At 43.8% G+C, this 27,500-nt stretch overlaps 1 protein-coding gene across 1 annotated transcript in view; it reads left to right on the forward strand.

Moving 5' to 3' along the window:
- The first annotated feature begins 18,019 nt into the window (after positions 1-18,019).
- Positions 18,020-27,500, forward strand: part of LOC118373131 (septin-5-like) — a 24,140-nt gene continuing 14,659 nt past the window's right edge. Inside the window, exons 1-7 of the mRNA XM_052525530.1 lie at positions 18,020-18,077; positions 18,305-18,318; positions 22,012-22,102; positions 22,206-22,292; positions 22,481-22,604; positions 24,428-24,562; positions 25,107-25,224. Of these exons, the coding sequence (XP_052381490.1) occupies positions 18,035-18,077; positions 18,305-18,318; positions 22,012-22,102; positions 22,206-22,292; positions 22,481-22,604; positions 24,428-24,562; positions 25,107-25,224 (612 nt within the window). The 5' untranslated portion in view covers positions 18,020-18,034. The remainder of the gene's footprint in view (positions 18,078-18,304; positions 18,319-22,011; positions 22,103-22,205; positions 22,293-22,480; positions 22,605-24,427; positions 24,563-25,106; positions 25,225-27,500) is intronic.

Consider the following 27,500-nt stretch of genomic DNA (forward strand, 5'->3'; position numbering starts at 1 on the left):
GGAAAAGTTGTGGGGCCAAGTGTAAAGGGAGTGGGACAATACTGTATGCTGCTCAGTTGAAGACTATTCGGGCCTTACAACAAACCAATATGTGGGTGCAGAAATAAAGTACAGGAGCCACGGGGTCAGAGTGACAGTTCCTCCAGGCCTGGGGGTAGGGGGGTAATGTGTTACTTTGCGGGGGCCAGCTGAGACAGACAGAGTGTAACGGCTGTTGGAGGTGGAAGAAGGTGTGGACCAAAGCGCAGCGTGGTACGTGTTCATTATTTATTTAACTGAACACTGAAATACAAAAACAACAACGTGAATAAACAACAAAAAAACGAAACAGTCCTGTAAGGTGCAGAAAAACACTAAACAGAAAATGAAACACCCACAACCAAAATGGGGAAAATAGGCTACCTAAGTATGATTCTCAATCAGAGACAACGAACGACACCTGCCTCTGATTGAGAACCATACTAGGCCAAACACATAGAAATATAACATAGAAACATAGAAGAACATAGACTACCCACCCCAACTCACGCCCTGACCAACCTAATACAAAGACATAAAAAAGGAACTACGGTCAGAACGTGACACAGAGAGGAAGATGAAGTAGCAGTTAGGATGTCCTGCCTCTGTCCTACTGTTTCCCTTGAGTCTATTGTTCTCTGGCCCCAGTGACAATCCCCCCTCCTCACTTTCCACATTACTGCTTTATTACTGCCTCACAGAACACACACACTGAAAAATCACCAGCCGTGACGTATGTGGCTGAGATCTGGCACTGAATCGTCTCTTGGCATGTATGTGTTTTGCATCTGGAATTTGGTAATTTGGTATATGTGTGTGTTAATGTGTATGTGTTGGGTCTGACATTTGGTGTGTGTTGTGTGTGTGTGTTGGGTGTGTGTTTGCTTGTCTGAATTAGTGGTCACTCTGTTCTATGTAGTTCTGTTTCAGCGCAGAAGCGCATCCACTTCCATGACCACAGATGACCTTGTATCAGTGGTTCCCAAACATTGGCACAATAGGGCCACATCGCAGCCTGTCCCTCTTGGGTCACTGCTAAGGACTGGGTTGTGGCTAGAAGCATGGTTTTGGGTGAGCAACAAGAACATTCTTAGGACTTTAGGTGAGTCACAATATGTCTTATGTACAATTACTGCTATCACACCAATCTGTGTACCGTCACATAGGAAGGGTTATGGCCAAACAGGACATGCAGTCTTTGATGAGGCACATGCAATCCCAGAGTTTATGTTACGTTAAATGTGCCGTTGGTCAGTCCCAGTGGTGACCCGTTATTCAGGGCTGGTGGGTCAGAGCCCCACATCTATTGATTTATTTGTTTAATTTGGGGGGGGGGCTTGCCTGTTTTACATATTATTTTGGCATTAATATGTGTCAGTTTGCAAACAATGTAGAAAAGAAAAAAATATCATTAAGTTAATAAAGTTGCATACAAACATTGTCTCTTTTTTGTTTTCTTGAGTAAGGCAGCTCCAAAATGCAGTTGTTTCAGCCTATTTCAGTGCTTTCTGTGGTGGTGGGGCAACCCAGCAGAAAATATGAAGTGTTGCGCCGTGATTGACTCAGTGTTCTGTCACTCATGGGGACACTACGTCACCATCAAGTCTAAGGGTAGACCTAAAAAATGCTAGCCCTTTGGGAGCTGCTGTTAGGGTTTGTTCCTTTCGTCCTTGTCAAACATTGGTGAAATTAGCATTATGACAATATATTTAATTAAATCATTCAAAACCCTTTATTAATGCAATTGCAGACAGAAGTTGACAATCAGGAACATAGAATGCATGTTTCCGAGTAAGTTCTGCATCAAACAAAAGGTCTCCAGTTGTTTTATTAAACCCTCAGTCTAACCTGGTGATGTCATTACCTACACCATTACCTTTTTACCTCTGAGACCAAAACCCTGCCTACCAAGCTATGTAAACAATGGCTTTTAGTGTTATCTGAAAACGTAGCAGTAAACATCCACTCCCCAAAGTTGATTTATTGTGGAATGTTTGACTAGTCTTATCTCCTTCCCTCCCCTGCAGAGCTCCTTTTTCACAGTCACACATTTCTCCAAGGGACCTCTTTATAATGAGGCAGAGAGAGAGAATTAGAAAACAGCTGTGGAACAATATTAAAACCTCATAATGTATATATATTGTTAATCTGTAGTCTATAGTAGTCTATGTAGTTTACAACCCCTCCCCTTCTTTTGATACAACATAAGTATAATAAATTATTCTAATACATCAAACATTTTGGTACAACCCTTATCATGTCCCCTAGGTGAACCCGACACTGCCATAGAGTTACATTAGAAGTGCCCATCCAAGAAGGCTCAAGGTCATTGGCCACAGATAAAATGACGTCATATCACATTATATGTACGGTAGCTTTGATTGGACTGATCATGTCAACATCTTACTATCAAAATCTTAGCCAGCAGTCATCATTGTGAATCAAGTCGACAATCTATTGGAAAATCATTTTTAACCCTTGTCATATGAAGAGAAATAATGAAGAGTAATTACAGATAAAATGTATCGGTGCTCATCGGAAATCGCAAATTCAACAATGAGTGGTTTGGAAGGAATCAGTGACAGTGGCTGTGTGGTCTCAAATCTGGGATTAAGGGGCTCTTTTCTTAGTTTAATATGATAAACATTCAACATTGGCCATGCTGTCAATGAAGCATGATTTGTGCCGCGGTCAAAACAAACGTTAACTCTGAACTGTGAAAACTTGACTTCAGGGAGTTCAAGACAACTGTGAAGTCGGCAATAAATGAACTCCGACTGGGAAAATGTGTTTTGAATGGTCATCCAACTCAAAATTGTAAATAGAGCTACGACCTGAAGATCAATGACGTCATCATGATTCGACCATGTTTTTTTTCAGAGTTCCCAAATGTTTTGAGAGCACCATAAATCCAGAGAATGCCAGACTTTGATGACAAAATTTGCCTACTAAGGACCGTCGCGCCACCTTCCTGTTCAAGTGAGCACAGCACAACAAGGTGAGTCCAAAAATGTATTGTATGCTGCTGCATAAATTATATAATATGCCAGGGAGATATGTATACTGTAGCTAAGAAAGAAATACTAAGTGTATGTTGTGTAGTAAGCTGTTAGTAGCCCATGTGCCTCACCCTAATAATTTGGTCTATTTACCCCTCTTAATTTCACCTACTGTTCTGGCTTGGTGTTGCACATTTAGCCTATAACCTGTTTTAGAGAAATGTAATCTTAGAATATTGTATGAGCTTTCATTGTCTGCTTATATGCCCCCTTAATTTATCATACGGTTCTGACTTGGTGTACAGGGAGAACACTGTAAGAACGGCCCATGTTCTGAATTCTGTCGCTGTACATTTCAAATGTGCTAAACAAACAGTTATATTGACTATGTCCGTCCTATCTCGCTCATTAATGTCTTAATCAAAATTACGGATTGCCTCTTATCCGCTTGTCGTCCCCTTGCCATAGTTTCTCAATCATCTCAATTGTCATTAGGAACCACATTTGTTTAAGCAAGTCAGCCATATCAGCTATGTTTTTTTAAAAGGCAGTAAATGAGGCTGAATGAACTGTTTCGCTGCCAGACAAGGCTCCGCTGATAGTCAGGTGTAGCAGTGGTAAGTTGGGATTGCTGTTGGGACAGCTTTATGTAGGCCCTAACAGTTTGTGGGTACCGTTTGTCACCGTTATAGTGCTTTTCATGTATTGTTTAGTGTTGTGTAGTGGCTTTGCTGGCATGCACTACACTTTTTTTGTTGTTGTTGCCCCACCAAGATTGACATGCTAAAATCGCCACTGGTCAGTCCGATAACCCATCAGTAACACATTTAGGTTTCTTTGATTGACTTTGTGATAACAAGCGTTCTTTCTCCTGATGACGCATCCAGAAGGTTACTCACAGGGAGAATGAGAGCATTTCCACCCTATTGTCAAGCCCACCATTCACTCCTGCTACACATAGCTCAGTGAGTCAGTTTCCAACTACCCCTCTCAGTTCCCCTAGGAATTCCCGGTAACTCTCATCCTTAGGATGATTTATGATCTAGTACCATGGGAGTTAGCGGGACGTTATGTCAGTTGTTCCATGAACAACGTTTTTTTTTTGTTTGTTCACAAGAGTATTGTGACGTTTCTTTAGGACATTCAGTTTACCATAATAATATCCATAGCAGAGCTACCATGAGCTTATGATGCTAACCTTGCTAATGTTACTAACTATGCTCATGATGCTAGCGGTAATTAGACAAATGCTGTGTGTTTCCTGTCAGGGTAATCACTGCAGTGATAGACATGTCACTGTTTACATCGGCAGTGCATACTTCTGGCCCTTCTTTGGACACTGTGTTAACAACACTCCAGACGAGCTTCAATGCCATACAACACTCCTTCCATGGCCTCCAATTGCTCTTAAATACAAGTAAAACTAAATGCATGCTCTTCAACCGATCGCTACCTGCACCTGCCCGCCTGTCCAACATCACTACTCTGGACGGCTCTGACTTAGAATACGTGGACAACTACAAATACTTAGGTGTCTGGTTAGACGGTAAAGTCTCCTTCCAGACCCATATCAAACATCTCCAATCCAAAGTTAAATCTAGAATTGGCTTCCTATTTCGCAACAAAGCATCCTTCACTCATGCTGCCAAACATACCCTTGTAAAACTGACCATCCTACCAATCCTCGACTTTGGCCATGTCATTTACAAAATAGCCTCCAATACCCTACTCAACAAATTGGATAGTCTATCACAGTGCAATCCGTTTTGTCACCAAAGCCCCATATACTACCCACCATTGCGACCTGTACGCTCTCGTTGGCTGGCCCTCGCTTCATACTCGTCGCCAAACCCACTGGCTCCATGTCATCTACAAGACCCTGCTAGGTAAAGTCCCCACTTATCTCAGCTCGCTGGTCACCATAGCATCTCCCACCTGTAGCACGTGCTCCAGCAGGTATATCTCTCTAGTCACCCCCAAAACCAATTCTTTCTTTGGCCCCCTCTCCTTCCAGTTCTCTGCTGCCAATGACTGGAACGAACTACAAAAATCTCTGAAACTGGAAACACTTATCTCCCTCACTAGCTTTAAGCACCAACTGTCAGAGCAGCTCACAGATTACTGCACCTGTACATAGCACACAGCCTTTTTTTTGCCTTTACCTCCCTTATCTCACCTCATTTGCTCACATCGTATATAGACTTGTTTATACTGTATTATGGACTGTATGTTTGTTTTACTCCATGTGTAACTCTGTGTCGTTGTATGTGTCCAACTGCTATGCTTTATCTTGGCCAGGTCGCAATTGTAAATGAGAACTTGTTCTCAACTTGCCTACCTGGTTAAATAAAGGTGAAATAAATCAATAAAAATAAATAAATATTTATAGGCTCTTTACCGTCACATTTAAACACTCTGATAATCACGATGGTCTCATGGGAAAGTCATCTTGATAGTGTGTCTTAGCCCCAACAGTTATCTAAGACCTAAGTGGCCTCAAGGCCTTTAAGTGGTCGCTATGATTGTCTTAATAGTAGCAAGCCTGTCTCCAGGGCATATGACGATGGCCGCGATTCAATCCGAGGTGCATTTGTAGAACGCTTTTGTAGACAATGTGCCTTTTAAAGGCAATGTTCCTGCGTCCAATCTGAAATTATCTGTAAATGTGAAGCACTCTACAACATGCCCCGGATTGAATCCCGGCCTAACATTCTGGCCAATCAGAAAAAGGCATGGGGATAGCCCACACTGTTATACTACCTCAGGATGCATTAAACCACCTCATAGCTTTGTTTACCACCCGGCCTAATGGACTTCTAGCCTGTATTCGTCTCTGAGTTACAGTCATCACAGGAACTGAATCATCTGTGAGTCATCATAGATAGGCTACTTTCTCCTGCTGGGTTCCACCATTATTTGAACAACCCCTCCCTGGTCTCCAGTAGATGTTTCTCATCATAACCCTGGCCCGTTTTGAGTCATATTCCTCCCCTTCCTATCATTCCATCAGCCCATAACAACACTGTTACCAGACCCAACTCTCTCTCTCTCTCTCTCTCTCTCTCTCTCTCTCTCTCTCTCTCTCTCTCTCTCTCTCTCTCTCTCTCTCTCTCTCTCTCTCTCTCTCTCTCTCTCTCTCTCTCTGTGTGTTATATTATCAGCTATGTACAGTATTTTAGCAATGTGCAAATAGTTGTAGTACAAATAGTGCCCTCTCTCACTTTCTCTCTCTCTTTCCCTCTCTTTTTTTCTCTCCAACTCGCCCCCTCATCTCCTTCCTCTTCCTCTCTCTCTCTTCTCTGTACACTCATTTAAGATTTGTCATTTTGGGAAGACCATGTGAGGATACAGCTAATGAGTCTGTGTGTCTCCATCATGCCATCCCCCTGTCCCACCCTCATCCCCTTATCTACTCTGTCTTGTTGACTCATACCAGACTAACAGAGATATCAATCTTTCAAAAATGAACAACTAACAGTTACGGTAAAAAAGAAACTGGAGTCGACCTAAGAAAGCACATTTATTTACAAGTGGTAGCAGAGAAACTCCCATCCTCTGGGTTTGGAAAACAAAACTAAACGTACTGAGAGGAACACTCCCAAGTGTCTGATTCAACTGCCAGCACACCATCACTCATGCTCCTTTTCCTATACATCAGTCTGCACACAAAAAATAAAATAATAATAATGTTTTCCTTCTTGTTCTCTCCCCCCTTTACCCGTATCTCCTGCAATTGTTTCTCTGCCAGGGGGAAACTGAGAAAGAGCTCATTGAGAACAATAAACGCTTCCTGCAAATGAGTTAGGCTGGTCTGAAGGGGGGTGTGAATCAGGGCAGTACACATGCCATGGGCTATTGTATGTGTGTGTGGGCTAGAGCACTGGCTTTCCTGAGGTAACCCATTTCCCAGTCATTGTGTTACCCTGGGATATAGCTCTGTCTGTAGGGAGGAAAAACTCTGAAAATGTTTACTCACACTCACACACGCACAGCTGCACGTGAGTAGGCTATGTGTAACAGAGTAGGTTCCGTCTCTCTTCCGGCCCAAGGTTGATCCACGTACCTTCTGCAGAATAACACTTCACACGACCAATTGAACACATGATGTTGGTATACAAAAAAGGCAGAAGAGCCAATTTTCTCAGGCCTCAGATCATCAAGGAGTCTCGTGAGCTGGGCATCATTAAGAGAAATTATACTCCTAATCATCAGTAAAGTTGCAAAGGAAATGGTAAGGGAGGGGCACTTTGCCTGGCCACTGTGCCCATACATTGTTGATAAAAAAGGCCCCCCAAAAAGTAAATGAATCCATATAGCTGAATAATAATTCATAATTGATCAATCATTTGTTTCCATACATATACATATTTCATATACAACTCTCCTTCCGTGGCCTCCAGCTGCTCTTAAATGCAAGTAAGACTAAATGCATGCTCTTCAATCGATCGCTGCCCGCACCTGCTCGCCCGTCCAACATCACTACTCTGGACGGCTCTGACTTAGAATACGTGGACAACTACAAATACCTGGGTGTCTGGTTAGACTGTAAACTCTCCTTCCAGACTCACATTAAGCATCTCCAATCCAAAATTACATCTAGAATCGGCTTCCTATTTCGCAACAAAGCATCCTTCACTCATGCTGCCAAACATACCCTCGTAAAACTGACCATCCTACCGATCCTTGACTTCGGTGATGTCATCTATAAAATAGCCTCCAACACTCTACTCAACAAACTGGATGGAGTCTATCACAGTGCCATCCATTTTGTCACCAAAGCCCCATACACTAACCACCATTGCGACCTGTACGCTCTCGTTGGTTGGCCCTCGCTTCATACTCGTCGCCAAACCCACTGGTTACAGGTTATCTACAAGTCTCTGCTAGGTAAAGCCCCGCCTTATCTCAACTCACTGGTCACCACAGCAGCACCCACTCGTAGCACGCGCTCCAGCAGGTATATCTCTCTGGTCACCCCCAAAACCAATTCCTCCTTTGGTCGTCTTTCCTTCCAGTTCTCTGCTGCCCATGACTGGAATGAATTGCAAAAATCTCTGGAGCTGGAGACTCCCATCTCCCTCACTAGCTTTAAGCACCAGCTGTCAGAGCAGCTTACAGATCACTGCACCTGTACATAGCCCATCTGTAAACAGCCCATCTATCTACCTACCTCATCCCCATACTGGTATTTATTTATTTTGCTCCTTTGCACCCCAGTATCTCTACCTGCACATTCATCTTCTGTCGATCTACCATTCCAGTGTTTAATTGCTATATTGTAATTACTTAGCCACCATGGCCTATTTATTTCCTTAACTTACCTCATTTGCACTCACTGTATATGGACTTTTTGTTTTCTTTTGTTCTACTGTATTATTGCCTGTATGTTTTGTTTATTCCATGTGTAACTCTGTGTTGTTGTATGTGTCGAATTGCTAAGCTTTATCTTGGCCAGGTCGCAGTTGCAAATGAGAACTTGTTCTCAACTAGCCTACCTGGTTAAACAAAGGTGAAATAAATAAAATATCAATATTAATATACACCCATGGACTGGTTGATAATAAAGGACTATTCCACCCTGACAGAGTTCCCATGCATTGTTTCACGCAGCAATGAGGTGCTTTCAGGTGCAACTCAATATTAGGGAGGTGCCCTTAATGTTTTGTACACTCAGTGTATAGTAAGACAGAGGGGCACTGTTTTGCTTGCTCAGATGCTTTCTCCAGTGAGTTAGTTTCAGCCACTTGCGAATTGAAGGAAGTTGGCGGGTGCACTGTTCAGATCAATGATATATATAAACCCTGTATTGCTGATGCTATGTATTGGCCATTGAGAGCCTTTGAAGCCACCGGTCTGCCATATTGGCTCTCCCCATTAGGAGCAGTCCTCCATAGTAATGAGTGGAATTCTACAATATTTACATTAAATGTTTCAAGGACAAAATTACATATATTTAAGTATTTTTTGTAATTGTAGTGGGGACATTAACATTATTACTCTCTAAAAAAATGACCTTTGTCTGGGCCCTCCAAATCACTAAGTCCGCCCCTGGTGATGTCATTGGGGGAAAGTGATGACCATCTTACCTCAGCTACAACAAAACATAGAGGAAAATTAGATTAGTTTGTACAGCATCCTCACATGTAAGGCCCCAAGGGGAATCAAACTCACAGCTCTTATCAACTGAGCCACACAGGACCACAACGACTCCTGTCTGCATTGTTGAAATGCAATGAAAGTGATTCTCAGGTATCTGTCAACCTCACAGTAGTTGACGTCTGCTTTCCACTTCTGTGTTTCTGCATGTCTTTGTTAGTGACCTCAGAGTTGTGTCCTCCACAAACTTTACACCTGTAAAACCACCAGTAAAAACTATTATAATAGTGTGGAGGGACGTGTGGAGGCAGAAGGAGAGTAGTGATGGGGAACGTGTGGGGGCAGAAGGAGAGTAGTGATGGGGGACGTGTGGGGGCAGAAGGAGAGTAGTGATGGGGGACGTGTGGGGGCAGAAGGAGAGTAGTGATGGGGGACGTCTGGGGGCAGAAGGAGAGTAGTGATGGGGGAAGTGTGGGGGCAGAAGGAGAGTAATGATGGAGGTAGAAGGAGAGTAGTGATGGGGGACGTGTGGAAGTAGAAGGAGAGTAGTGATGGGGGACGTGTGGGGGCAGAAGGAGAGTAGTGATGGGGGACGTGTGGGGGCAGAAGGAGAGTAGTGATGGGGGACGTGTGGGGGCAGAAGGAGAGTAGTGATGGGGGACGTGTGGGGGCAGAAGGAGAGTAGTGATGGGGGACGTGTGGGGGCAGAAGGAGAGTAGTGATGGGGGACAGGTGGGGGCAGAAGGAGAGTAGTGATGGGGGACGGGTGGGGGCAGAAGGAGAGTAGTGATGGGGGAAGTGTGGGGGCAGAAGGAGAGTAATGATGGAGGACGTGTGGAGGTAGAAGGAGAGTAGTGATGGGGGACATGTGGAAGTAGAAGGAGAGTAGTGATGGGGGACGTGTGGGGCTTAAGGAGAGTAGTGATGGGGGATGTGTGGGGGCAGAAGGAGAGTAGTGATGGGGAGGTGTGGGGGCAGAAGGAGAGTAGTGATGGGGGATGTGTGGGGGCAGAAGGAGAGTAGTGATGGGGGACGTGTGGGGGCAGAAGGAGAGTAGTGATGGGGGACGTGTGGGGGCAGAAGGAGAGTAGTGATGGGGGACGTGTGGGGGAGAAGGAGAGTAGTGATGGGGGACGTCTGGGGGCAGAAGGAGAGTAGTGATGGGGGACGTGTGGAGGCAGAAGGAGAGTAGTGATGGGGACGTGTGGGGGGAGAAGGAGAGTAATGATGGGGGACGTGTGGGGGCAGAAGGAGAGTAGTGATGGGGGACGTGTGGGGGGGAGGAGGAGAGTAATGATGGGGGACGTGTGGAGGCAGAAGGAGAGTAGTGATGGGGGACGTGTGGGGGCAGAAGGAGAGTAATGATGGGGGACGTGTGGGGGGAGAAGGAGAGTAATGATGGGGGACGTGTGGGGGCAGAAGGAGAGTAGTGATGGGGGACGTGTGGAGGCAGAAGGAGAGTAGTGATGGGGGATGTGTGGGGGGAGAAGGAGAGTAGTGATGGGGGACGTGTGGGGGCAGAAGGAGAGTAGTGATGGGGGACGTGTGGAGGCAGAAGGAGAGTAGTGATGGGGGACGTGTGGGGGGAGAAGGAGAGTAGTGATGGGGGAAGTGTGGGGGAGAAGGAGAGTAATGATGGGGGACGTGTGGATGTAGAAGGAGAGTAGTGATGGGGGACGTGTGGGGGCAGAAGGAGAATAGTGATGGGGGACGTGTGGAGGCAGAAGGAGAATAGTGATGGGGGACGTGTGGGGGAGAAGGAGAGTAGTGATGGGGGACGTGTGGGGGCAGAAGGAGAGTAGTGATGGGGGAAGTGTTGGGGCAGAAGGAGAGTAGTGATGGGGGACGTGTGGGGGCAGAAGGAGAATAGTGATGGGGGACGTGTGGGGGCAGAAGGAGAGTAGTGATGGGGGACGTGTGGGGGCAGAAGGAGAATAGTGATGGGGGACGTGTGGGGGCAGAAGGAGAGTAGTGATGGGGGACGTGTGGGGGCAGAAGGAGAGTAGTGATGGGGGACGTGTGGGGGCAGAAGGAGAGTAGTGATGGGGGACATGTGGGGGCAGAAGGAGAGTAGTGATGGGGGACGTGTGGGGGCAGAAGGAGAGTAGTGATGGGGGACGTGTGGGGGCAGAAGGAGAGTAGTGATGGGGGACGTGTGGGGGCAGAAGGAGAGTAGTGATGGGGGACGTGTGGGGGCAGAAGGAGAGTAGTGATGGGGGACGTGTGGGGGCAGAAGGAGAGTAGTGATGGGGGACGTGTGGGGGAGAAGGAGAGTAGTGATGGGGGATGTGTGGGGGCAGAAGGAGAGTAGTGATGGGGGACGTGTGGGGGGAGAAGGAGAGTAGTGATGGGGGATGTGTGGGGGGAGAAGGAGAGTAGTGGTGGGGGATGTGTGGGGGGGAGAAGGAAAGTAGTGATGGGGGACGTGTGGGGGGAGAAGGAGAGTAGTGATGGGGGATGTGTGGGGGGAGAAGGAAAGTAGTGATGGGGGACGTGTGGGGGAGAAGGAGAGTAGTGATGGGAGATGTGTGGGGGCAGAAGGAAAGTAGTGATGGGGGACGTGTGGGGGAGAAGGAGAGTAGTGATGGGGGATGTGTGGGGGGAGAAGGAAAGTAGTGATGGGGGACGTGTGGGGGGAGAAGGAGAGTAGTGATGGGGGATGTGTGGGGGAGAAGGAAAGTAGTGATGGGGGACGTGTGGGGGGAGAAGGAGAGTAGTGATGGGGGATGTGTGGGGGCAGAAGGAAAGTAGTGATGGGGGACGTGTGGGGGGGAGAAGGAGAGTAGTGATGGGGGATGTGTGGGGGCAGAAGGAGAAGGAGGAAGAATGCTTTAGCAAGTACCTGAGCGTTTCCATGGGGATTGCATGTCAACATGGGGAATGTTAATAAACATTAAAGCTGCAATATGTAACTTTCTGGGCAAACCGACCAAATTTGCATAGAATAGATCTGTCATTCTCATTGAAAGCAAGTCTAAGAAGTGGTAGATCTGTTCTATGTGTGCTATTTATATTCTTCCTGTTCAGTTAATGAGTCAGCACATAGTCACACAGGCTGAGTACTAGTAGCAGTAGCAGTAGTAATAGTAGTAGCAGTAGCTGTAGTAATTGTAGCAGCAGTAGTAGCTGAGGCAGAAGTAGTAGTAGTGGTAGCAGTCGTAGCAGCAGTAGTAGTAGTAGCAGAAGCAGTAGTAGTAGTTGCAGTAGTAGCAGCAGTAGTAGTAGTAGCAGAAGCAGTTGTAGTAATAGTAGTAGTAGCAGCAGTAGTAGTAGTAGCAGAAGCAGTTGTAGCAATAGTAGCAGTAGCAGCAGTAGTAGTAGTAGCAGAAGCAGTTGTAGTAATAGTAGTAGTAGCAGCAGTAGTAGTAGTAGCAGAAGCAGTAGTAGTAATAGTAGTAGTAGCAGCAGAGGTAGTAGTAGCAGAAGCAGTAGTAGTAATAGTAGTAGTAGCAGCAGTAGTAGTAGTAGCAGAAGCAGTTGTAGTAGTAGCAGCAGTAGTAGTAGTAGCAGAAGCAGTTGTAGTAGTAGCAGCAGTAGTAGTAGTAGCAGAAGCAGTAGTAGTAGTAGTAGTAGTAGCAGCAGTAGTAGTAGTAGCAGAAGCAGTAGTAGTACTAGTAGTAGTAGCAGCAGTAGTAGTAGTAGCAGAAGCAGTTGTAGTAATAGTAGTAGTAGCAGCAGTAGTAGTAGCAGCAGTAGTAGTAGCAGCAGTAGTAGTAGCAGCAGTAGTAGTAGTAGCAGAAGCAGTTGTAGTAATAGTAGTAGTAGCAGCAGTAGTAGTAGTAGCAGCAGTAGTAGTAGTAGTAGTAGTAGTAGCAGCAGTAGTAGTAGTAGCAGCAGTAGTAGTAGTAGCAGAAGCAGTTGTAGTAATAGTAGTAGTAGCAGCAGTAGTAGTAGTAGCAGCAGTAGTAGTAGTAGCAGAAGCAGTTGTAGAAGCAGCAGTAGTAGTAGTAGCAGAAGCAGTAGTAGTAATAGTAGTAGTAGCAGCAGTAGTAGTAGTAGCAGAAGCAGTAGTAGTAATAGTAGTACTAGCAGCAGTAGTAGTAATAGCAATAGTAGTATCAGTATTAGTAGTAATAGTAGCAGGAGCAGTAGTAGCAGTAGTAATAGTAGCAGCAGCAGTAGTAATAGTAGCAGTAGTAGTAGCAGTAGCAGTAGTAATATCAGTATTAGTAGTAATAGTAGTTGCAGCAGTAGCAGTAATAGTAATAGTAATAGTAGCAGTGGTAGTAGTAGCAGTAGCAGTAGTAATAGTAGTAGTATCAGTAGTAGTAGTAATAGTAGCAGTAGCAGTAGTAATAGTAGTAGTATCAGTAGTAGTAGTAATAGTAGCAGTAGTAGTAGCAGTAGCAGTAGTAGTAGCAGTAATAGTTGTTTCAATCAAATGTATTCATAAAGCCATTCTTACATTAGCTGATGTCACAAAGTGCTGTACAGAAACCCAGCCTAAAGCCCCAAACAGCAAGCAATGCAGGTGTAGAAGCACGGTGGCTAGGAAAGACTCCCTAGAAAGGCCAGAACCTTGGAAGAAACCAGGCAATGAGGGGTGGCCAGTCCTCTTCTGGCTGTGCCGGGTGGAGAATATAACAGAACATGGCCAAGATGTTCAAATGTTCATAGATGACCAGCAGGGTCAAATCACAGTGGTTGTAGAGTGTGCAATAGGTCGGTACCTCAGGAGTAAATGTCAGTTGGCTTTAGCCAATCATTCAGAGTATCTCTACCGAGGAGGTCTGGGACAGGTAGCACGTCCGGTGAACAGGTCATAGTTCCATAGCCGCAGGCAGAACAGTTGAAACTGGAGCAGCAGCACGACCAGGTGGACTGAGGACAGCAAGGAGTCGTCAGGTCAGGTAGTCCTGAGGCATGTTCCTAGGGCTCAAGTCCTAGTAGCAGTAGTAGTAGTAGTAGCAGTAGCAGTAGTGTTAGTATTATTAGTAGTAGTAGCAGAAGCGATAGTAGCAGTAATAGTAATATTAATAGAATAGTTGTAGCAGTAGTATTAGTATCAGTATTAGTAGTAGCAGTAGCAATAGTAATAGTAGTAGTAGTAGCAGTAGTAGTAATAGTAGTAGCAGCAGTAGTAATAGCTGTAGCAGTAGCAGCAGTAGCAGTAGAAATAGTAGTAGTAGTAGTGTAACGGAAGTGAAACGCTAGCTTAGTTAGCGGTGGTGCGCGCTAAATAGTGTTTCAATCGGTGACGTCACGTGCTTTGAGACCTTGAAGTAGTTGTTCCCCTTGCTCTGCAAGGGCCGCAGCTTTTGTGGAGCGATACTGTTACATTGATGCTGTTGACCCGGATCACTGGTTGCTGCGGAAAAAGGAGGAGGTCAAAAGGGGGGTGAGTGTAACGGAAGTGAAACGCTAGCTTAGCTTCCCAAAATAAGTTGGGTGAATTTTGGCCCATTCCTCCTGACAGAGCTGGTGTAACTGAGTCAGGTTTGTAGGCCTCCTTGCTCGCACACGCTTTTTCAGTTCTGGAAACAAATTTTCTATAGGATTGAGGTCTGGGCTTTGTGACGGCCACTCCAATACCTTGACACTGTTGTCCTTATACCATTTTGCCACACATTTGGAAGTATGCTTGGGGTCATTGTTCATTTGGAAGACCCATTTGCAACCAAGCTTTAACTTCCTGACTGATGTCTTGAGATGTTGCTTCAATATATCGACATAATTTTTCATCCTCGTGAAGCCATCTATTTTTTGAAGTGCAGTCCCTACTGCAACAAAGCACCACCACAACATGATGCTGCCACCCTCGTGCTTCACGGTTGGGATGGTGTTCTTTGCAAGCCTCCCCCTTTTCCCCCCAAACATAACGATGGTCATCATGGCCAAGCAGTTCTATTTTTCTTTCATCAGACCAGAGGACATTTCTCCAAAAAGTAAACGTTTTTTACGGTGGCTTCTTCCTTGCTGAGTGGCCTTTCAGGTTATGTCGATATAGGACTTGTTTTACTATGGATATAGATACTTTTGTACCTGTTTCCTACAGCATCTTCACAAGGTCCTTTGCTGTTGTTCTGGGATTGATTTTCACTTTTTGCACCAAAGTACGTTCATCTCTAGGAGACAGAACACGTCTCCTTCCTGAGCGGTATGATGGCTGCGTGGTCCCATGGTGTTTAAACTTGCGTATTATTGTTTGTACAGATGAACGTGGTACCTTCAGGCTTTTGGAAAATACTTCCAAGGATGAACCAGACTTCTGGAGGTCTACAATTTTTTTTCTGAGGTCTTGGGTGATTTCTTTTGATTTTCACATGATGTCAAGCAGAGACACTGAGTTTGAAGGTAGGTCTTGAAATACATCCACAGGTACACCTCCAATTGACTCAAATGATATCAATTAGCCTATCAGAAGCTTCTAAAGCCATGATGTCATTTTCTGGAATTTTACAAGCTGTTTAATTCAAAACTTAGTGTATGTAAACTTCTGACCCACTGGAATTGTGATACAGTGAAATAATCTGTCTGTAAACAATTGTTGGAAAAATGACTTGTGTCATCCACAAAGTATATGTCCTAACCGACTGCCAAAACGATACTTTATTAACAAGAAATTTGTGGAGTGGTTGAAAAACTACTTTTAATGACTCCAACCTAAGTGCATGTTAACTTCCGACTTCAACTGTAACTGTTTGTTACTGTACATGCGATATGCTTTGCGGACTGCACACATTGGGTAGAATTAACAAAATATCAGAGAAAACTAGTGTGTTATTTACATTTACATTACATTTAAGTCATTTAGCAGACGCTCTTATCCAGAGCATTTAGCCCTAAACAGAGAGTACACAGTGCAGAATACCTGACCACCGTGACTGACCCAAACTTAAGGAAATCTTTGACTATGTACATGATCAGTGAGCATAGCCTTGCTATTGTGAGAGGCCGCCGTAGGCAGACCTGGCTCTAAAGAGAAGACAGACTGTGCAAACTGCCCACAAAATGAGGTGGAAACTGAGCTGCACTTCCTAACCTCCTGCCAAATATATTACCATATTAAAGACATGTATGTCCTTCAGATTACACAGATCCACAAAGATTTCAAAAACAAATCCAATTTTGATAAACTCCCATGTTTGTATTGGGTGAAATACCACAGTGTGCCATCACAGCAGCAAGATGTATGACCTGTTGCCAGAAGAAAAGGGCAACCATGAAAGAACAAACACCATTAGAAATTCAACCCATATTTATGTTTATTTCTTTTCCCTTTTGTACTTTAATTATTTGCACAGTGTTACAACACTGTATATAGACATAATATGAAATATCTCTATTCCTTTGGAATTTTTGTGAGTGTAATGTCTACTGTTCATTTTATGTTGTTTATTTGACTTTTGTTTACCAATTCCACTTGTTTTAGCAATGTAAACAGGTGCAGAGAGAGGGGAAAAGAGTGCGATGGAGAGTGAGTTCTGTTTAGGTTAAGAGTACAGTTCTAAGGCCATGTCCCTTTGATGTTTTAGATAAATAAACCCTTATATATCTGTTCCCAGGAGAGGAGTCAGAGAATAGGGGTATTACTGAGTGGTCAACTCTGAGTACCCATCAAAACACTTCCTCTTTGTGTCACAACTAGAACAATAATAATTGACTTGTTTTTTTTTACTACATTTATTCACCGTAAGCACCATTCTGTTAGCCTGGCTGACACCAGCTCTCTAAGTCTCACTGACTTAGTGAGTCACAGCTCTTAGCCACATGGGTTACATCAGCCAGGCTACCGTTGTGCAGCACCATACACATTCTCTATCCACATGGAAATCTCTCTCTATTCAATTCAAGGGATGTATTTATTATTCTCTCTCTCTCTCTCTCTCTCTCTCTCTCTCTCTCTCTCTCTCTCTCTCTCTCTCTCTCTCAATTCAAGGGCTTTATTGGCATGGGAAACATATGTTAACATTGCCAAAGCAAGTGAAGTAGATAATACAAATGTGAAATAAATAATAAAAATGAACAGTAAACAATACACTCATAGAAGTTCAATAATAACAAAAACATTACAAATGTCATATAGTTTAAATACAGTTTGTAACAATGTACAAATGGTTAAAGTACATAAGGGAAAATAAATAAACATAAATATGTGTTTTATTTACAATGGTGTTTGTTCTTCACTGGTTGACCTTATCTTGTGGCAACAGGTCACAAATCTTGCTGCTGTGATGGCGCGCTGTGGAATTTCACCCAGTAGATATGGGAGTTCATCAACATTGGGTTTGTTTTTGAATTCTTTGAGTATCTGTGTAATCTGAGGGAAATATGTGTCTCTAATATGGTCATACATTTGTCAGGCAGTTTCTCTCTCTCAGCTCTTCCATTGTGATGATACAGACCCATCTACTGTACTTGTCAGATAACGGCCAAAGCCCTTCAGAGATCTGCTGGTTTAGGAATGGTGTTAGACTACCACTCTGTGGCCATAAAAACCAACTACAACTTGACACAGTTCTGAGAAATGTAATTCATTGAGGTCTCAAGTTGACAGAAACTAGGCTATTGTTTGTTTTGTACTCAACAATAATGTCAAATAAATGCAGTATTTTTCATGTATCTCTCTCGCTTTAGTCTATAGTGGTAGAGATTGTTTGTTGTATAGTGCTCTTCTTGTGTTTATCTGTTACAATTATGAAAAATGAAGCACTCTCTTTTTGAGATTTTTGAGATTCCATGTTATTGTTTTTATTATGGCCTATTTGCCTATTTGTTTTCATTAAGCTATAAGTGTCTTGAAAATGCAATCTAAAAATGCACAATAGTTTACAATTTTCCAATGCTATGACATTCATCTGTTTCTAATCAGGTCAAGTCTGTAATCTATTCAAACATAATTACTATTTTAGTGACTGCCCACACTGTAGCCCATCGTGAACGCGGGCGCGCGACCTTGTCCAGCTGTTTTTGCAACCAAGATGACGAGCAACACCAGGTACAAGAGCCGAGCACTCAGATCAGGTAGGCCTACGCGCACTCCTCCAGCTGATCGCCAATCAGTTAATGGCACATTGATAATGATTTGTAACATATAATTATTAATAAAGATAACTGTGCTTTATCTATTTGCTATAACCTTTTCTTTTTTTCTCTCCGCTCACGCGCCCATCGCTATGACTCGGTTTCTCGTGCTGCCGTTGCCGCCTCCGATGGAATATAACTCCAACGGATACCGTTTCCACTAACAGAGGATGGAAGAGAGGTAATCGTTTATAACTGCTCTATCGGCCCATGACTAGTCTGTCTGTGTGGCATGTGCATGGTAAATGCTACAAAGTGCGGTTCGAATTTAATTATCTATTCATAATCTAGTCATGTCCAAATGAGGCAATAATCGAAATGGTATTACCACATCTGAAATTAGATTGAATAAATTCAGAAAGAAAGGAATATTTCCTCCTATATGGCACCTTTGAAGCAATTACTACCCTATTATGAATGACCGCATTACGCCTGCATGGTGCGGCCTGTCCTTTGTATGATGTTTTATGTTTCATCGCAGCAGCGAGCGAGAGCTGCAGACTAGAGAACATAAAGACCATATCTGCTCCGTGAACCCAATCAGGACAGGCACCATGTATTGTTCAATCTTTTCACACACACACACACACACACACACACACACACACACACACACACACACACACACACACACACACACACACACACACACACACACACACACACACACACACACACACACACACACACACACACACACACACAGTTTTATTGTGTCGTCTGTTTGATTAGGGGTGTGAGCCCAGAGGTGGTCTGCTCATTAATTCCAGCTGTGCACAGATCACAGAGACAGGTGTCTCTATAGATTTCTCTATGGGTCTCCACCAGGCTGCTGAGGGGAAGACGGCTCATAATAATGGCTGGAACAGAGTAAATGGAATGGCATAAAACACAAAGGAACCATGTATTTGATACAATTCCACTCCAGCCATTACCACAAGCCTGGACTCCCCAATGAAGGTGCCACCAACCTCCTGTGATCTCCACCTCGGTGGCTGTCTGCTTACATCCTGCTGTCTGCTAAGGTGTTTACTGCTCATTTTACAGCTCTCTAGTCCAGGGTTGGCCAACCTCCAAGCTCCCAAAGAGAGCTGGGTGTGCAGGATTTACTCAATTCTTTAAACACCAAATTGGCCACTGTAATTTTGGATCCTCGTTAGCTGTCTCCATAGCAACCTCTGCTAATGCGATTGTCTTTCAGCACTGCCAGAGGAGATACAGTAGCATGAAATCAAAGAGACGGATGGGCTTTCTCTCTTCCAATCTCTCCCTCTCATCCCTATGCTCTCTCTCCTCCCAATCTCTATCCACATTCTCTCTGTTCCCCCTCTCTACACCGCCTCTCTCTCCCCCTGGCCTAGCTCTCCTGCTACTCCCATACTACTAGATGCTGACATCCTGTATAATATCATAGATGTTGCACTACACTGCAGTACCCAGTCACACTCCTCCACTCTCTCTCTCCATCTGCCCCACTCTCTCTCTCTCTCTCTCTCTCTCTCTCTCTCTCTCTCTCTCTCTCTCTCTCTCTCTCTCTCTCTCTCTCTCTCTCCCTCTCCCCCACTCTCTCTCTCCCTCTCTCTCTCTCTCTCTCTCTCTCTCTCTCTCTCTCTCTCTCTCTCTCTCTCTCTCTCTCTCTCTCTCTCTCTCTCTCTCTAATTCAATTCAAGGGGCTTTATTGGCTTGGGAAACATATGTTAACATTGCCAAAGCAAGTGAGGTAGATAATATACAAAAGTGAAATAAACTGAAAATGAACAGTAAGCATTACAGTATTAACAGTAAGTTCCAACAAATAAAGACATTACAAATGTCTTATTATGTTTAAATACAGTGTTGTAACAATGTACAAATGGTTAAAGTACAAATGGGAAAATAAATATGTGTTGTATTAACAATGGTGTTTGTTCTTCACTGGTTCACCTTTTCTTGTGACAACAGATCACGAATCTTGCTGCTGTGATGGCACACTGTGTTATTTCACCCAGTAGATAGGGGAGTTTATCAAAATCGGGTTTGTTTTCAAATTCTTTGTGGATCTGTGTAATCTGAGGGAAAAATGTATTTCTAATATGGTCATACATTTGGCAGGAAGTTAAGAAGTGCAGCTCAGTTTCCTCCTAATTTTGTGGGCAGTGTGCACATAGCCTGTCTTCTCTTGAGAGCCATGTCTGCCTACAGCGAACTTTCTCAATAGCAAGGCTATGCTCACTGAGTCTGGACATAGTCAAAGCTTTCCTTAAGTTTGGGTCAGTCACAGTGGGGAGTTATTCTACCACTGTGTACTCTCTGTTTAGGGCCAAATAGCGTTCTAGTTTTCTCATTTTTTTGGTTGATTCTTTCCAATGTGTGAAGTAATTATAATTTTGTTTTCTCATGATTTGGTTGGGTCTAATTGTGTTGCTGTCCTGGGACTCTGTGGGGTGTGTTTGTGTTTGTGAACATAGCCCCAGGACCAGCTTGCTTAGGGGACTCTTCTCCAGGTTCATCTCTCTGCAGGTGATGGCTTTGTTATGGAAGGTTTGGGAATCGCTTCCTATTAGGTGGTTGTAGAATTTAACGTCTCTTTTCTGGATTTTGATCATTTGGCCTAATTCTGCTCTGCATTCTTTATTTGGTGTTCTACATCTCTCTCTCTCTCCCTATCTCTGTCACCACTCTCTTCTGCTGCATATCTCTGTGTTGTTGAATTCAGACAAGTCATTTCCTTTGATATTTCACATGAACCCTCTGCCACATGATGCAGGCCTTTATGTAACAAGGAGTCAAAGGTACAGATGGTGTCACAGAGCTCAATGTGTGCTCAGATGTGTGGTAATATTGCAGCCGGAGCGCAGTGACATGTGAAATGTTAACATGTAAGAAGCAGGACACTCGCATGCACACACACACACACACACACACACACACACACACACACACACACACACACACACACACACACACACACACACACACACACACACACACACACACACACACACACACACACACACACACACACACACACACACACACACACACACACACACACACACACACACACACACACACACACACACACATTTACATTTAAGTCATTTAGCAGACGCTCTTATCCAGAGCGACTTACAAATTGGTGCATTCACCTTATGACATCCAGTGGAACAGCCACTTTACAATAGTGCATCTAAATCTTTTAGGGGGGTGAGAAGGATTACCACTATTACACACACACACACACACACACACACACACACACACACACACACACACACACACACACACACACACACACACACACACACACACAGCAAGAGCAGGATGTGCAGAGCAGCATCACCTTAGGACATCCAGTATTTGTTCTGGAAGATTCCATAGTAGATGAGCTAATGAAACTGCTGGTTGGGCTGTATCAGGCTATATCTCCTACTGTCCTGACAACAGGAATCACTCTTTCAGCTCTCCTCATTCCTCCCTTCTTCATCCCTCCATCACTGCCCCTCACCCCTGTCACCCTCATCCTCTCATCCTCTCCTCCCCACCTCCTCTCCTCTTCTCCTCCCTACCTCCTCTCCTCCTCTCCTACCCTTCTCCCCTCCCCCTCCCCCTCCCCCTCTCCTGTCCTCTCCTACTCTCCCAACTCTGTCCTCCAGCAGGATTTCAGTGTTAATAGGGCATTCCCAGAATTCCTCTCATGTTTTATTGAAGCAAAGCTGTGATGGGAGACAGAGGGAGAGAGAGAGAGAGAGAGAGAGAGCATGCCCTCAGGACCTGTACTGCACTGTTGCAGCCCTTCACAGGCCTGGTGTGTGTGTGTGGTGGGTGGGTGTTTCAAGATTGACCTGCTTCTAATGCACATGTGTTTATATATGTGTATGTGTGTTTCCTCCAGGAGAAGGAGTATGTGGGGTTTGCCACCCTCCCCAACCAGGTCCACAGGAAGTCAGTCAAGAAGGGGTTTGACTTCACCCTCATGGTGGCAGGCAAGAGATGCATAATCACACTCCCACAGTGTGTTGATTGATGCTTTTGACTGATGCTGACTGATGTATGTGTTGGGTATGTGGGTGTGTGTATGTGTTGTAGGAGAGTCTGGTCTGGGTAAATCTACTCTGGTCAATAGCCTTTTCCTCACAGACCTGCACAAGGACAGGAAACTCCTCAATGCCGAGGGTGAGTTCAGTTGTTGCTGTTCCTCTCAGAGTGTATCACACAGTATAGAACACATAGTGGATGTTGTCTTGGATCTCTGTCTCTGTCTCTGTCTCTGTATCTCTCTCTCTCTCTCTCTCTCTCTCTCTCTCTCTCTCTCTCTCTCTCTCTCTCTCTCTCTCTCTCTCTCTCTCTCTCCTTCATTCCAGAGCGTATCAGTCAGACAGTGGAGATCACTAAGCACACGGTGGACATAGAGGAAAAAGGAGTTAAACTGAAACTGACCATCGTAGATACACCAGGGTTTGGAGACGCAGTCAACAACACTGAGTGGTGAGTGTGTGTGTGTTGTGTGTGTGCATGTATGTGTGCATGTTGTAGCTGGAGGTGTATCACGTACAATATGATCACATACAGTACCAGTCAAAAGTTTGGACACACCTACTCATTCAAGGATTTTTCTTTATTTTTACTATTTACTACATTGTGGAATAGTAGTGAAGACATCAAAACTATGAAATAACACATATGGAATCATGTAGTAACCAAAAAAATGCAAAACAAATTAAAATATATTTTAGATTTTAGATTCTTCAAAGTAGCCACCCTTTGCCTTGATTACAGCTTTACACACTTTTGGCACTCTCTCAACCAGCTTCATGAGGAATGCTTTTTCAACAGTCTTGAAGGAGTTCCCACATATGCTGAGCACTTGTTGGCTGCTTTTCCTTCACGTTGCGGTCCAACTCATCCCTAACCATCTCAATTGGGTTGAGGTCGGGTGATTGTGGAGGCCAAGTCATCTGATGCAGCTCTCCATCACTCTCCTTCTTGGTCAAATTGCTGAAAAACAAATGATAGTTCAACTAAGCACAACCCAGATGAGATGACCTATAGCTTCAGAATGCTGTGGTAGCCATACTGGTTAAGTGTGCCTTGAATTCTAAATAAATCATGACAGTGTCACCAGCAAAGCACCCCCACACCATAACACCTCCTCCTCCATGCTTCACGGTGGGAATCACACATGCGGAGATCATACGTTCACCTACTCTGTGTCTCACAAAGACACGGCAGTTGGAACCAAAAATCTCAAATTTGGACCAGAGGACAGATTTCCACCAGTTTAATGTCCATTGCTCGTGTTTCTTGTCCCAAGCAAGTCTCTTCTTCTTATCGGTGTCATTTAGTAGTGGTTTCTTTGCAGCAATGAGACCATGAAGGCCTGATTCACTCAGTCTCCTCTGAATGGTTGATGTTGTGATGTGTCTGTTACTTGAACTCTGTGAAGCATTTATTTGGGCTGCAATTTCTGAGGCAGGTAACTGTAATGAACTTATCCTCTGCAGCAGAGGTAACTCTGGGTCTTCCTTTCCTGTGGCGGTCCTCATGAGAGCCAGTTTCATCACAGCACATGATGGTTTTTGCAACTGCACTTGAAGAAATGTTCAAAGTTCTTGAAATGTTCCGAATTGATAGACCTTCATGTCTTAAAGTAATAATGGACTGTTTCTCTTTGCTTATTTGAGCTGTTCTTGCCATAATATGGTCTTGGTATTTTACCAAATAGGGCTATCTTCTGTATACCACCCCTACCTTGTCACAACACAAATGATTGGTTCAAACACATTAAGAAGGGAAGAAATTCCACAAATAAACGTTTAACAAGGCACACCTGTTAATGGGAATGCATTCCAGGTGACTACCTCATGAAGCTGGTTGAGAGAATGCCAAGAGTGTGCAAAGCTGTCATCAAGGCTAACCAAACACTAACTTTTACAAGTTGTATGCATTTAGTTTTCCGTTTCACTTTTGCCCTGATTGTTTCAATGTTTGCTTTTTGTATATACAAGACTTTACAAATGCATTGACATTTGGCTACTTTGAAGAATCTCAAATATAAAATATATATTTTTGGTTACTACATAATTCCATATGTGTTATTTCATAGTTTTGATGTCTTCACTATTATTTTACAGTAGAATAATACATTCTACAATGTAGAAAATAGTAAAAGATAAAGAAATATCCTTGAATGAGAAGGTGTCTAAACTTTTGCCTGGTACTGTACATCGAGCAGTGTGCGTGTGTGTGTGTGTGTGTGTGTGTGTGTGTGTGTGTGTGTGTGTGTGTGTGTGTGTGTGTGTGTGTTCCAGTTGGAGGCCAATCATAGATTACATTGACCAGCAGTTTGAGCAGTACTTCAGAGACGAGAGTGGACTGAACAGGAAGAATATCCAGGACAACAGAGTCCACTGCTGCCTCTACTTCATACCCCCCTTTGGACATGGGTAACACTCGCACACACACACACACACACACACACACACACACACACACACACACACTCGCACACACACACACACGCACACACACACACACACACACACACACACACACACACACACACACACACACACACACACACACACACACACACACACACACACACACACACACACACACACACACACACACACACACACACACACACCCGTCATAGACACACCACCCGTCATAGACTGTTCTCTCTGTTGCCACACGGCAAGCAGTACCAGTGCCCCAAGTCTGGAACCAACAGGACCCTATAAACAGCTTTTACCCCCAAGCCATAAGCTAAACAAGACTGCTAAATAGCTTATCAAATGGCTACCCGGACGACCTGCATCGACACACACACACACACACACACACACACACACACACACACACACACACACACACACACACACACACACACACACACACACACACACACACACACACACACACACACACACACACACACACACACACACACACACACAATAAGCCCTGGCGTGTATCTCTCTACAGGCTTCGTCCAGTAGATATAGAGTTTATGAAGGCTCTGCAGGACAAGGTCAACGTGGTTCCTCTCATCTCTAAATCTGACTGCCTTACTCCCAACGAGATCAGGAAACTTAAAGACCGGGTGAGACAGATTACAATGACATGAATAAGCTGTGACTATGTACAAACTCTACTGACTGGTACTATGTACATACTGACTTCTACTGTGTACATACTGACTGGTATTGTCTATATAGTGACTGGTACTGTGTACATACCAGTGGTGTAAAGTACTTAAGTAAAAATACTTTCAAGTACTACTTAAGTTGTTTTTTGGGGTATCTGTACTTTACTTTACTATTTATATTTTTGGCAACATTTACTTTTACTCCATTACATTCCTAAAGAAAATAATCTACTTTTTACTCCATACATTTTCCCTGACACCCAAAAGTACTCGTTACATTTTGACAGGAAAATGGTCCAATTCAAACACTTATCAAGAGAACATCCCTGCTCATCACTATAGCCTCTGATCTGGCGGACTCACTAAACACAAATTATTAGCTTGTAAATTATGTCTAAGTGTTGGAATGTGTCCCTGGCTAACTGTCAATAAAAAAAATACAAGAAAATTGTGCCATCTGGTTTGCTTAATATAAGGAATTTGAAATTATTTATATTTTTACTTTTGATAGTTAAGTACATTTTAGCAACTCCATTTACTTTTTATACTTATGTAAATGTGAAACCAAATACTTTTAGACTTTTACTAAAGTAGTATTTTACTGGTTGACTTTCACTTTTACTTGAGTCATTTTCTATTAAGGTATCTTTACTTTTACTCAAGTATGACAATTGAGTACTTTTTCCACCACTGGTACATACTGACTGGTACTGTGTACATACTGACTGGTACTGTGTACATATTGACTGGTACTGTGTACATACTGACTGGTACTGTGTACATACTGACTGGTACTGTGTACATACTGACTGGTACTGTGTACATATTGACTGGTACTGTGTACATACTGACTGATACTGTGTACATACTGACTGGTTCTGTGTACATACTGACTGGTACTCTGTACATACTGACTGATACTGTGTACATGCTGACTGGTTCTTTGTACATACTGACTGGTACTCTGTACATACTGACTGATACTGTGTACATACTGACTGATACTGTGTACATACTGACTGGTACTGTGTACATACTGACTGGTACTCTGTACATACTGACTGATACTGTGTACATACTGACTGGTTCTGTGTACATACTGACTGGTACTGTGTACATACTGACTGATACAGTGTACATACTGACTGGTACTGTGTACATACTGACTGGTACTCTGTACATACTGACTGATACTGTGTACATACTGACTGGTACTGTGTACATACTGACTGGTACTGTGTACATACTGACTGGTACTGTGTACATACTGACTGGTACTGTGTACATACTGACTGGTGCTCTCTACATACTGACTGATACTGTGTACATACTGACTGGTACTGTGTACATACTGACTGGTACTGTGTACATACTGACTGATACTGTGTACATACTGACTGGTACTCTGTACATACTGACTGGTACTCTGTACATACTGACTGATACTGTGTACATACTGACCGGTACTCTGTACATACTGACTGGTACTGTGTACATACTGACTGGTACTGTGTACATACTGACTGGTACTCTGTACATACTGACTGGTACTGTGTAGATGCTGACTGGTACTGTGTACATACTGACTGGTACTGTGTACATACTGACTGGTACTGTGTACATACTGACTGGTACTCTGTACATACTGACTGGTACTGTGTAGATGCTGACTGGTACTGTGTACATACTGACTGGTACTGTGTACATACTGACTGGTACTCTGTACATACTGACTGGTACTGTGTAGATGCTGACTGGTACTCTGTACATACTGACTGGTACTCTGTACATACTGACTGATACTGTGTACATACTGACTGGTACTGTGTAGATGCTGACTGGTACTGTGTACATACTGACTGGTACTCTGTACATACTGACTGGTACTGTGTAGATGCTGACTGGTACTCTGTACATACTGACTGGTACTCTGTACATACTGACTGTGATAGTATTGTGTATGTTCCAGACTCTGCTCCTCATGATCTCTCTCCCCAGGTTTGTGAAGAGATTGATCATCTTGAGATAAAGATGTGACTAGAGCTGTGGCGGTTATCACATTTTGTCAGCCAGTGATTGTTTTGCGAATAACTGCCTGTGTCACAGTAATTGAGCGTTAATTAACATAAATACAATTAGCATTTCCTGGCTTCCACACAGCCTACAAGCCACTGATGCTGACCTCTAGAACATCTACAAAATAACTTTCAAAAGCAATGAGGCTGATCAGA

The sequence above is a fragment of the Oncorhynchus keta genome, chromosome 9 (assembly GCF_023373465.1).
Source record: "Oncorhynchus keta strain PuntledgeMale-10-30-2019 chromosome 9, Oket_V2, whole genome shotgun sequence".
In the NCBI taxonomy this organism is placed as follows: domain Eukaryota; kingdom Metazoa; phylum Chordata; class Actinopteri; order Salmoniformes; family Salmonidae; genus Oncorhynchus; species Oncorhynchus keta.